At 32.7% G+C, this 11921-nt stretch overlaps 3 protein-coding genes across 6 annotated transcripts in view; all 3 read left to right on the top strand.

Annotated features, from left to right (window-relative positions):
* Positions 1 to 3636, top strand: part of LOC107471605 (B3 domain-containing transcription factor VRN1) — a 6183-nt gene extending 2547 nt beyond the window's left edge. The window contains exons 1-6 of one of the 2 annotated variants that reach the window (XM_021133451.2): positions 459 to 568; positions 1354 to 1828; positions 1946 to 2061; positions 2157 to 2397; positions 2844 to 2986; positions 3095 to 3636. In XM_021133451.2, the coding sequence (XP_020989110.1) occupies positions 470 to 568; positions 1354 to 1828; positions 1946 to 2061; positions 2157 to 2397; positions 2844 to 2986; positions 3095 to 3337 (1317 nt within the window). In that variant the 5' untranslated portion in view covers positions 459 to 469 and the 3' untranslated portion in view covers positions 3338 to 3636. Of the gene's footprint in view, positions 1 to 458; positions 569 to 1353; positions 1829 to 1945; positions 2062 to 2156; positions 2398 to 2843; positions 2987 to 3094 lie in introns of those variants that run through there. The other variant, XM_052255494.1, reaches the window with a different exon arrangement.
* A 2880-nt stretch (positions 3637 to 6516) lies between these two features.
* LOC107471955 (B3 domain-containing protein Os12g0591400) lies at positions 6517 to 9105 on the top strand. Of its 2 annotated transcripts, none has more exons than XM_052254868.1 (6): positions 6517 to 6767; positions 7168 to 7642; positions 7843 to 7952; positions 8036 to 8279; positions 8418 to 8533; positions 8647 to 9105. In XM_052254868.1, exons 1-6 carry the CDS (start codon positions 6669 to 6671, stop codon positions 8905 to 8907), a joined length of 1305 nt encoding a protein of 434 aa, XP_052110828.1. In that variant the 5' UTR covers positions 6517 to 6668; the 3' UTR covers positions 8908 to 9105. The 2 variants fall into 2 exon arrangements, with proteins under 2 accessions (XP_052110828.1, XP_015946997.1); XM_016091511.3 differs by having other exon boundaries at positions 6523 to 6767; positions 7165 to 7642.
* Positions 9032 to 11862, top strand: LOC110272500 (B3 domain-containing transcription factor VRN1). Of its 2 annotated transcripts, XM_052254869.1 has the most exons (5): positions 9032 to 9146; positions 9403 to 9619; positions 10438 to 10921; positions 11116 to 11231; positions 11325 to 11862. In XM_052254869.1, the coding sequence occupies exons 2-5, from the start codon at positions 9419 to 9421 to the stop codon at positions 11571 to 11573; spliced, it is 1050 nt and encodes a 349-aa protein (XP_052110829.1). In that variant the 5' UTR covers positions 9032 to 9146; positions 9403 to 9418; the 3' UTR covers positions 11574 to 11862. The 2 variants fall into 2 exon arrangements, with proteins under 2 accessions (XP_052110829.1, XP_052110830.1); XM_052254870.1 differs by lacking the exons at positions 9032 to 9146; positions 9403 to 9619 and adding an exon at positions 9651 to 9927 and having other exon boundaries at positions 11325 to 11860.
* Positions 11863 to 11921: the final 59 nt, after the last annotated feature.

Raw genomic sequence — 11921 nt, 5'->3', positions numbered from 1 at the left:
TTTTATTTTTATTACTAAAATTTTACCAATAACACTAATTTTTTTAACAACTTAATAGTATAAAAATTCTATAAAAAAAAAAGTCTTATTTTAACGAGAAAAATGAAGACGCTGATCATGCAAGAAACACGCTTACAAGTTACATGCTTCCCATGTTGAAGAGTTTTTGAATTTTTGAGAGTATAATCCTGAAGAAAAGGACTGCATTGCATGCAAGTCATGGATGGCGTCGTGTTGCACGTCATAGATACTTATATTAAGCCTTATTTTCATTAACTAAGTTGACAACAATTTATTGATGAGAGAAGGTGAATTTAATTGCATTCCAACTTTACAAAGTAAATGAAATTACGGTCTTACCCTTCTGATTTTTTATAAATTGTGTTCTTAGTTCTTACCAGAGTGACACAGTGCTTTGTGACTCTGACTGTGACTCTGTGTGTGTGTGTTAGTTACAACAACAACATCCATGGCTTCCTCTAGCTTCCAACACAATCACCATTCTCCTTCAACTGTGATCAGTTTCTTCATGATTGTTCTCACAGAAAGCCTTCAAAATGGAATTCTTGTGAGTGAGCATTTTCTTCACTTTCATATCCTCTTTTCTTAAAATATTATTTAATTCATACCAATTTTCTTTCCGGGTGGCAAAGTGGGCCGGCCCGCTCCGCCCCACCCCGTCTAGATCCGTTCATAAATAAAAAATAGTTAAATTATAATATAATTTTTTTATTATTATTTTTTTAAATTTTTAACTTCAATAAAATTGTTCAAAATAATATTTGTCAATAAAACCATCTTTATTTTAAAAAATAAGTCACATAATTTAAACAAATATACAAAATTGTAAAATAAAATAAATAAAGTTAATAACTAAAAGAAGAATAAAAAAAAGTGTTTGAAAATTCTATAATTATTTTTATAATAGTAATCACTATTTTATTTAATAAAAAAAAGAATAAAAATATTCAGCCCGGCGGACCGGCCCACCCCACGCCGCCAAAACCCGCCAATTTGGCGGTGCAGGTTTGACGAATTTTTTAAATTTAGCGGGCTCCAAATCCTGGTCCGACCCGCCTTTTAAGCGGGTTTAGCGGATCGACCCGACGGGTTCGACCCGTTTTGCTACCCCTACCGTGATTGTTCCTGAGGTAACAGAAAACACATGCAGAATAGCATGCTTCTGAGTTTTGATTGTTATTAATTTATTATGCTTACAAACAATAGTTCCATTGATTAGTTAGTTAGTTAGTTAATTGGTTAGAACAGTTGCTGAATCAGCAAAGCTGCTGTTAGGAAAGAAGGGAAAAAAATTAGTTATGGTTAACTAAGAACTGTTTCATTGGCATGCAGAAGCTACCAAACAAGTTTAGTAAGAAGTATGGTAATGGTTTTCCGAATCCAGTGTATCTGAAGCCTGCAGATGACACTGAATGGAGAATAGATTGGACTAATCAAGATGGTGAGATTCAGTTTGAAAAGGGCTGGAGAGAGTTTGCTGCATATTACTCTCTCGAAAATGGCCATTTGTTGTGGTTTGAGTACAACGGAACTTCTAAAATGGAAGTACAAATATTCGACATGAGTTGCCTTGAGATAGAGTATCCTTCCAAGGACCTCATCAATGATGGTAACTTGGCTGGGATCTTGAATGAACAGCCGCAGCCAAAGGAAAAGGCGAATGCAGCACCGAAGCCATCATCTCCTTCTAGAGGTAAAAGAGTGAAATTTACTGTTGAAACTATAGATTTGGAAGATAGTGAAGAAGATAACCAATTGGATAGCCAATCCGAAGAGACACAGCTTAAGAAATTGCCATATGTGAATGGTATGTATCTAGTTTTTCTAATTTCTTTTGTTAGTTTTGTGAAATAGGTACAAAATAGGCCTTGTTCTGTTCTTAAATCCTTAACCATTTTGTGTTTTATGATACTGGTGGATTCAGATTTCTATCCTGGGACCAGTGGGTTTCATGCTCTGAATGAAGCACTGAAATTCAAATCAGAAAATCCCTTTTTCATAGTCAAGGCAAGGCAAAGCAATGTATCAAGACCAACTGTTGTAAGTTTATGTTTTTACTTTTTACATGTTATTATTGTGATTTTACAAATTGGGATTCTGTCTGATGATAATGATGAGAATATGCTGTGTTGCAGAATTTCCAAGCTTCCTTTTTCAGAAAGTATTCTGAAAAGGAGCAGAATGTACAGATAAGGTTTCAGAAGATATTGATTCCTGCAAAGCTGCGCTGTTATCCATATAATTCTCAGGCCATTATCTCTTCCGGTTGGGGTCTTTTCGTTCGAACAAGTACACTACAACCTGGGGATGTTACTATTTTTGAGCTCATCGAAAGAGAAGATCCAGTGCTTGATGTTCATATTTATAGAGCCCAAGGTTAGGCAATTCGCTAGAACTTCAAGAGCTTTTAAAACTAATAGTTTGTGAAGAATGTGTCATTCACCTTTTCTAATAATGAAAACCTGTTGTACTCATTCCTTGTTTGAGTGTACAAAAAGAAGCCTTGGAGCAATAATTGTGTTTTTGAATTCTGGTTCCATTTAAAATATCTTGATGATACGGTCGTGTGATGCGAATAACTTCATATGCCATTTGTCAATCAAGTGATTTTCTTTCTGCTTTTGTGGCTGATGCATAGACATTGGTGTTCTTAGGCAGTGTTTTTGAAGTTTAAGCAGAGTTAGAACTAATTTTAATACAAATAATGGTTGTTAGCTTAGCTGTTATTATTTACTTCTTCTTTAGATTTAACCACATCATTTCTAATCATGTATAGGATTCATTCTAATAATATTTCTAATCTTTTGTGGAGCTGGTGCCAGCTTTCCAGCCTCAGAGCTCTGGGATTCAATCTCAGAAAGAAGCTAAGAAGTCCAAAAGTCCAAAAGAATCTAAGAACTCCGAGGCACAAAATCCCTCTTTCGTGATCAAGATAACAGAAAGTGATCTATCAAAATCAAGGGCTGTAAGTTTATGTTCATATCCATGTAGAAACTTATATGATTTCTATTGTTATACTTCCAGAAATTGTGATTTTGTTATGACAATGAAGATAAAAATAATCATGCTGCAGAAAGTGCCAGTTTCCTTCTTCAACAAGTATTTCAAAAAGAAGGAGCCATATGTAGTGATAAGATTTGATAGCAAGTTGTGGCCTGCAAAGTTGCTGTGTTATCCGGGTAGTGCCTATATCTCCTGCGGTTGGCTGGATTTCACTCTTGACAATAATTTAAAAGCTGGAGATGTTTGTATCCTTGAGCTCGTCAATGGAAAAGATGCATTGCTCGAATGTCGAATTTATAGAGCAGATGGTTAAGTAACCTGGACTTCAGGGGCTATTTAACCAAGAAATTTTCTGATATTGTTTAGCTCCTTTTTTTGGATGAACCTTCTACCATATCCAATTTAATTTTGTGTTTTGTTTAGTATCCTTGTTGACAATGTTGCTGTTTTGTGTGACCAATAATAAAATGGTATGTTTGGGAGATATGTCACTCAAATTTTTAGTAGTGAGTAGTGACAGTATGGGAAGTTTTCAGTAGTGAGTAGTGACACACACAAAAACTGCACATTTTATATGTTTGTTTTAGTCATTGTGATCATAAATAAATTGCTTATCAAACTTTCTTCTAGTGCTCATGCATGGTTTATGTTATTGTTATCTGGTTCCATTCATAAGATCTGAATAATAAGAATGGAATTGTCAGTACTAAATGATTTTGCAAATTCAACCTAGTCCTGAAATGACCATGATCCAGAGAGTAATATGCAGCAAACTCTTTCCATAATTTTCAAACAGAATCTCATCATCATGCACTGAACAATTCCATTTGGTGCCATTTGTAGGCTTGAGAAACACTGGAATTGGCACACTAGCACCATATTTCCTAGCACCAAAAATTTAGTGTTAGCATCCTTAGTTAAACACTTAACTAATAAATAAATGAAGATGCTACTTACATAAGAACGAAAGTGTTTACAAGCTTCTCATCTTGAAGAGATTCTTTTAGAGTATAATCATGAAGAAAAGGACTTCATTGGGTACTGAAGTCAAAGATGTGAGATTTGACTTGTAATAGTAGTAGTAGTGGTGTGTAAGTGGAATAGAATAGAATACTTCAATTGTTGAGGTCGAAAGTAGGATGCACATGGCTCGATCCGACTCAAAGATTCGGTCTGGATCCAAATATTTTGGAAGTTAGTTTGGTGTGATTTTAACGGGTCTAGGTTCGGATACGAGTCTCAAAAAATACTCCGTTATTATTTAGGGCCGGATATGAGTTAAAGCGAACCTGATTTTATCCGACTTATGTGCACCCTAAGAGAATTAAAAAGAGGTATATATATTTTAAATTAATTCTAATATTATATTATATTAATTATAAGCAGTGACGGACCCAGAAAAATTTTATAGCGGGGGCAAAAATATAATAAAATTTAGGTATAGATGATATATTTTTTTTTTGGCTTCCTACAATCCCCAACATGTTAAGTATTATTCCATTATAAATTTAAATTTCATTTAAGAATCTGCAATCGGCTAATGTGTTACTACACATACGAGATGAAATTCGAACTCTCAACACTTGCTAATAATTTTTAGGTGAGTTCTATGGTGTAGAAAGAAAAAATTTTTTATACCTATAGATATGTGTTGGTTCATTGGAGAGCTTGACAAGTGTTTAAAGGGGGACAAAATCTGTACTCTTTGCAGGAGAAGTACAAGGGCCTTGTTTTTTCTGCAAGTGGTTAGGTCAAAATTTTGATTGACTAATTATACTAATTAAAATTAAATTTAGTAAGATGATAAACCTCACCACAAAATTATATTAAATTTAGTAAGATGATAAACCTCACCACAATATTATTTTTTTATCGATCTTTAACAACTACAATAAAAGGCTTCAGTTTATATATTTTATTTTGTTTGAACTTTGAATCATTTTAATCTTTTAATAAACTAACTTATTATTTTTATTTTTAATCCATATTTATTATTGTTATTACTATTATAGTAAACTTTGTTAAATCCAAATAAAAGTTTAATTATTTTGTTGGTTTCTATAATTTTGTAAAATTTTCAATTAGGTCTTTATATTTTTTTAATTTGGTTTCTGTATTAATTTTTTTTAATTAGGTCCTTTTTTACCGTATAGAGACTCAATTAAAAAAACTTTAGAACAAAGACTCAATTAAAAAAACTTTAGAACAAAGACTCGATTAAAAAAAATATAAAAATTTAATTAAAAATTTCATAAAATTATAGAAATCAATGGAATAAATAAGCTCCAAATAAAAAATATATTCATTGTGTTATATTGTAAGCCAAAATACAATTATAATGTATTCCAGAAATATGACTCACATATTACATAATTAGTCATACTAACAATATCCATTTGTAATTAATTTTTTTTATATTATGAGCAATACATACTTAATGATCTTTTTATTATTAAAATAAAATAAATTACACTAATTTTTGCTAGCATCTAAATTCACTAAATACGTTTAATTAAATTAAAAGTTAACAATGAAAAATATTATTTATTATATTGTTATTTACAATTTTTAAATTTTGTGACGGTAAACATACTTTTAAGACAATTTAATAATATAAAACTTATGACACAAATATTTTTTTTATTAGATATCATACAACCCTTTATTTTTAAACAATATTGCCATATAAAATAATTTACTATATATTTTGTAAATAAAAAATAAATTTAGATTAAATGGTTAATAGCTTAAACTGAGTCGTTATTTTTCGAACAATAATAAAACAGAAATCCAATTTATGATGAGGTCTATTATTATGTCAACATAATTAGTCATAATAAAAATAATTACTCACTTAAATTCTATATAAAAAAGAGAATTTTTTTATATCATTCCTACAAAGAGTATAAACTTTGTCTCCTTCTTTAAACACTTGTCAAACTCTCCAATGAGCCAACACATATCTATAGGTGTAGAAATTTTTTTCTTTCTAGAAAAACTCACCTAATTTTTATCTTAAATAATTAAAAAATTACTAATAATTTAAGGTGTATTTAATTAAAAAATTAATTTGTAATTTAATTATCAACTAATTAACTAATATAATAAAATTAATTATCATTATTTTTTTAGTTTATTTATTTATTTATATATTTTTTATCAATAAATTACTTTATAAATTATTGTTAAAATTTTAAAAGTACAATTTTTATCCAATTTAGATTCAGTATAATTATAGCAAAAAAAAGTTTAAATTTTATCGGATTTAAAACTAAGTTAAAGTCTAAAAAATAGACCCTATCCATATTTAAGACCAAATCTAAGGACAAATTCAGTTTTACCGAACTATGTACATTTTCATCTTTCCAAAGGTTAACATGCCAATTTCTATATAATAATATATTCCTTGAAATTTGAATATGTCACATGAATTTTTATTGAAAAATGTTGTAACTCTCTCTGCTAAAGGTTCTGTAAATAGGTGAGTTTCAATGTCATCAATTATTGCGTACCATCTCTACATGTTACTTAAATTACCATCTTACCCTTAGGAAATAAGCATTTTCATCTTTTTCTTTCTTTTTGGGCATTCTTCACATGTTGTCTTCTTACCTGAGAGACACAGTAATCAAGAACTTCTTTCCATGGCTTCAACTAGCTTCCAACCAAAGAACAAGTCTCCTTCCACTGTGATCAGCTTCTTCAAGATTCTTCTCAGTAAAAGTCTCCAAGCTGGAACTCTTGTAAGCATTTTCATCACCTCTACCTCTTATCTTTCACTGTCTCTTTGTCTCTTTGTGATTTTTCCCTGTGAGGTAACAGAAGCACACACTGCAGGGTTCCTCAGCAGCATAGCATGCTCCTCAAACATTCATGCATTTGAGTTCTGATTGTTACTGTGCTTCTTAACAGCAGTTTCATTGTCTAGTTAGTTAGTTAGAGCAGTAACTGAATAAGCAAAGCTGCTGCTAGGAAAAGAGGGAAACTTGTTAGAAAAATTCTTAGAAGGTTGTTAGGAGGTTGATTGACACAAATAGAGTGGGAGGAATCAGTTTCTGTTTGTTAATCATTATTTTCTGTTATGTTTGTGAGTTTTGATAATCATGCTTATTATTAGTAACAGTTTCATTGGCATTGCAGAAGATACCAAGAAAGTTCAGTAGGATATATGGTGGTGGTGTGCCGAATCCAGTGTATCTTAAGCTTCCAGACGGCACTCAATGGAAAATAGATTGGACTAATCATAATGGTGAGATTATATTTGAAAATGGTTGGAAAGAGTTTGCTGCATATTACTCTCTAGATCAAGGGCACTTGTTGTGGTTTGACTATAAAAAAACTTCTCTTTTTGAAGTACACATATTTGACATGAGTTGCCTTGAAATAAACTATCCTCCCTATGATCACACTGATGATGATTGTGTTGAGATTTTAAATAAGCCCCCATCACCAGTCCGGGGGGATCTAAGGAAGCGGTCGGTAGCACCATTATCGACTCCTTCTAAAACGAAACGATTGAGAAGTGCTACAAAATCTAGAGATGTTGAAAGAGGTAGCCAATCTAAGGATACAAGCCTTGAAATGCCAGTGTTTTCATCTTCCCGGCAAGATTTCCTTGGTATGTTAATTTTTAATGATTGGATGATCCTTTTATTTTGTGTTGCAACTGAGTTCTTGATTTTATTTGTTTAATTTTGGGAAATAGAGATCAAATAGGGTCTAAGCTGTTCCAAAACCAATATATATAGCTTGTATCTGACTTGTTCCTTGAGTAAGATCTGTTCTAATCATTTTCTTATTTTATGATATTGGTTTCAGATTTCTCTCCTGGGACCAGTGGGTTTAAGGCTCTGAAAGAAGCTGAGAAGTTCAGCTCTGAAAATCCCTTTTTCATTGTCAAGATAAGGCAAGCTATACGTTCAAACCGTGTAAGTTAATGTTGTTACATATTGTTATTTCACAAATTGTGATTCTGTTCTGACAATAATGATGAAAATATGTTGTGATGCAGAATTTTCCAGCTTCCTTTTTCATAAAATACTTTAAAAATGAGGAGCAGAAAGTAAAGATAAGGTTTGAGGGGAAGTTGTTTCCTGCAAAGTTGCGCTATTATCGACAAAATTCTACTGCCTTTATCTCTTCTGGATGGCTCCAATTTGCTCAAGCAAGTAAATTACAACCTGGGGATGTTACTGTGTTTGAGCTCGTCGATAGAGACGATCCGGTGTTTGAAACTCATATTTATAGAGCCAAAGGTTAGGCAATCCACTAGAGCTTCAAGAACTCTTAAAACTGATAGTTATATGAAGAATGTTTCACTCCTTTATTTGCAACTTACTCATAACATCTTTCTTTCTTATAATGTTTCGAATGTGTTATTAAATCGGAGCCAGCTTTCAAGTCATGGTCCTGTGGCTTTCAATCTCTAAAAGCAGCTCGGAATTTCAAGTCAGAAAATCCCTCTTTCATGGTAAAGATCACACAAACAAATCTACCAAGAACAACTGCTGTAAGTTTATGCTTTTACATTCATCTGTTTGTAAACTTATAAGTTGCTATTGTTATACTTGCACTAATTGTGGTTCTGTTCTGATGATGATGATGAAAATATTTGTGATCCAGGTCATACCAGTTCCCTTCTTCACAAAGTATTTTGCAAAGAAGAAGCCGAATATACATATAAAGTTGAGAAACAAGTTGTTGGCAGCAAAGTTGCTCTATTATCCATCATCTTCTGCTGCCTATATCTCTGCCGGTTGGCAAGCTTTTGTTGCTGCCAGTAATTTAAAGGCTGGAGATGTTTGTGTCTTTGAGCTTGTCAATGAAAAAGATCGAGTGCTCGATGTTCATATTTATAGAGCCGGTCGTTTGTTAAGCTTTTAGAACTTCAGGACTTCTTTAACTAAGTTGTTTTGTGAAAATGTTTGTTTCTCTTTTGTAAAATCAAACTTCTACCTTATCCAATCCTTATTTGTGTGTACCAATGATGTATCCATAGGGTTAAGAGTTTCAGTGTTGTTTCATGTTTTATCACCTTGTTGACATTATTGCAGGTTATGAATCTAATCCATGAAAATGCAACTCATTTCTTTCCAATCAAACACCCCATGAGATATATGCATGTAAGCATATTCCCATGGGAAGGTTTCAGTAGTGACTCATGTAGATTATGTATTTCTATAAGTAATTTTTGTTCTTATATAATTTGCTTATAACACATTCTTATGTTCTGAGATCTTGAATTTTATTCTCCATTGTTGTCATTGAATCAATGGATGTTTAATGTGATTGTTTGCTGTATACTAAGAACAGAAAAATTGTTTTATGGAATTAAATATTGCTCTGGCAAATGATGCTAGGTGGTTTTCATCACTACAGGATTTGAATGTGAAAAATGCAAAATCAGAAGAAAAGTTTTCCAAAATGGATTGTTCAATGCTCCTTCTTGTGTCCATGCATTTATTTGATCAAGAAATTAGAGAAATTCAGTTTATTAATATCAACTAACCAACAAAAGATAAAAGCTGCATCAACAGCTTCAACAGATGAGAGAGAGAGGCTACCTTACACCGGGCCCACTAAAGACAGATGTCAGGTAAATAAGGCATACATGTGACATCTTCAAGTGAAGACAGTTTTGGACATCTTTACTGTAGCATGCACCTTATGTTTTAAAATAGAAGTGGTCATACTAAATAGCATTATTATATGTTTTAACCCTATCCTTTCTCCCAATAGTTTCAGTGTCCACTTAAAAAGTGTAGCAGACACAATAATTGTTACTTGTGTCAAAAAATAACCATGGCTTCATGTAGCTACCAACCAAACAAGCATTCTCCTCCAAAAACTTTGATCTGTTTCTTTAAGATTATTCTCAGACAAAGCCTTCAAGATGGAAATCTTGTAAGCTGCTTCTTTCATTCACCTGCTCTTCTCACTCTTTCTTCAGTTTTAGTTAGTGCATACAAAATCTGCATCTCTCTCTCTTAATGTTGTAACTGAACCACACACATGCATGCATGCTTTTTCTTTTCTTTTCTTTTTCCTGAACATTTTGTATGATGCACAAGCACTACTTGGATCAGAATTCTTGGTCTTGATCAGCATTAGGAAATATCAAGAGTCATATGAAAGCCATGGAAGGTGATTTTTTGCTGATTATGAAAAAGATAAAGTGAATAGCACAAGTGCTGAAATGCAATGCAATACATAATTTTATACACTATAATGTTTGTGACTAATTAGTAGTTGTAGTTAACATCTAACTAACTTGAAAAAATATAACTGATTCTTAATCTCAGTTACATAGTGTGACATAGATAGAGGGAGATGTGTCATCACTCTTTAGTTTCCTTGTATGCTCATGAGTTTTGATTATTATAATTACTAACATCAGGTTCATTTGCACTGCAGAAGATACCAAACAAGTTCACTAGCAAATATGGTGGTGGTGTGAAAAATCCAGTGTATCTGAAGCCTCCAGATGGCACTCAATGGAAAGTACAATGGACTCAGCATGATGGTGACATTTTATTTGAAAAGGGTTGGAAAGAATTTGCTGCATATTACTGTCTGGATCATGGTCACTTGTTGCGATTTGAGTTCAATGGAACTTCTTGTTTTGAGGTACACATATTTGACATGAGTGGCCTTGAAATACACTATCCTTTCAATAACCGGATCGACGATGATTCAGTTGAGACTTTGAATGAGCTACCACCAGAATGTTGGGGCAGAGAGCGGAAAAGATTGAAAACACCATTATCATTATCATTGCCTTTTACAAGCAAGCAATTGAGAATTGCCACAGAAACTAGAGATATGGAAGGAGGTAGTCAACCTGAAGAGAAAAACATTGAGATGCCAATAATTCCATCTGTCATTCATCGTTCGGATGGTATGCTTCTTTTATGATCGAATCCTTGTACTTTTTGTTGATTCAACTGATCTTTTTTTTGTGGCAAAATGCATAGAGATTGTTGTTCATAGTCAGCATGTTTTGAATTTAATGGCTAAATGCATAGAGATCTTACTCTGAAGGTAAGATTCTTTCTAATTGTTTTTCAAATCCTTTTATGGTATTGGAGCCAGTTTTTGAGCCTGGGACCTGTGGTTTTCGATGCCTGGAAGAAGCTCAGAAGTTCAACTCAGAAAATCCCTCTTTCATGATCAAGCTAGGGAAAAGTAATCTACAGAGATCAAGGGCTGTAAGTTTAAGCTTATACATTTATCCATAAGGAAACTTAAATATCATGCAAGCTTCTATGTGGTATTGTTACATAATGTTATATATCATGCAGAATTTTAAAGCTTCCTTCTACATAAAGCATTTTGAAAACAAGGAGCAGAATGTAGAGATACGGTATGAAGGCAAGTTGTGGCCTGCAAAGTTGCTCTGTTATCCCGCAGCAGCAGCTGCCTATATCTCGAATGGTTGGCGGCCTTTTAGTCTTGAGAATGATTTAAAAGTTGGAGATGTTTGTGTCTTTGAGCTCATTAATGGAGAAAACCCAGTGCTTGATGCTCATATTTATAGAGCCAATGGTTAAACAATCCATTAGAACTTCAGGAGCTCTTAAACCAAGTAATTTAGTAAATATGTAGCACTTATTTTGTAAAATTGAAATTCTACTATGGACAATCTCTCTTGTAAATATCGTCTCTTGTTTTATCATCTTAGTGAAGATGTAGCTCTTATTTTTCCCCAGACCAAATACACCTTGAGAAATATGCATATTCTCATACACAGTTTTTAATAGTCTTATAAAAGCTGCAATGTAGCATGTGTATGATTTAGTAGTTGTCTTGCTAGTTTCCTCTTAATTTTTTTTCTCTCATTACACACTTTTGCATTTCTCATTATGGTTTTATGTTCTTGAAATCTGTTTATATTGATC

The sequence above is a fragment of the Arachis duranensis genome, chromosome 10, assembly GCF_000817695.3.
Source record: "Arachis duranensis cultivar V14167 chromosome 10, aradu.V14167.gnm2.J7QH, whole genome shotgun sequence".
Classification (NCBI taxonomy): domain Eukaryota; kingdom Viridiplantae; phylum Streptophyta; class Magnoliopsida; order Fabales; family Fabaceae; genus Arachis; species Arachis duranensis.
This window is presented reverse-complemented; position numbering and strand designations above follow the sequence as displayed.

Bases quoted from the DNA above. Each gene is read 5' to 3' on its own strand.
- LOC107471955 (XM_016091511.3), top strand. From the start codon at position 6,669: ATGGCTTCAACTAGCTTCCAACCAAAGAACAAGTCTCCTTCCACTGTG. The intron at 7,643-7,842 runs GTATGTTAATTT...TATTGGTTTCAG, and splicing joins TTCCCGGCAAGATTTCCTTG to ATTTCTCTCCTGGGACCAGT. The intron at 8,534-8,646 runs GTAAGTTTATGC...TTTGTGATCCAG, and splicing joins ATCTACCAAGAACAACTGCT to GTCATACCAGTTCCCTTCTT.
- LOC110272500 (XM_052254869.1), top strand. From the start codon at position 9,419: ATGCAAAATCAGAAGAAAAGTTTTCCAAAATGGATTGTTCAATGCTCC. The intron at 9,620-10,437 runs GTAAATAAGGCA...TTTGCACTGCAG, and splicing joins CCACTAAAGACAGATGTCAG to AAGATACCAAACAAGTTCAC. The intron at 10,922-11,115 runs GTATGCTTCTTT...TATTGGAGCCAG, and splicing joins TGTCATTCATCGTTCGGATG to TTTTTGAGCCTGGGACCTGT.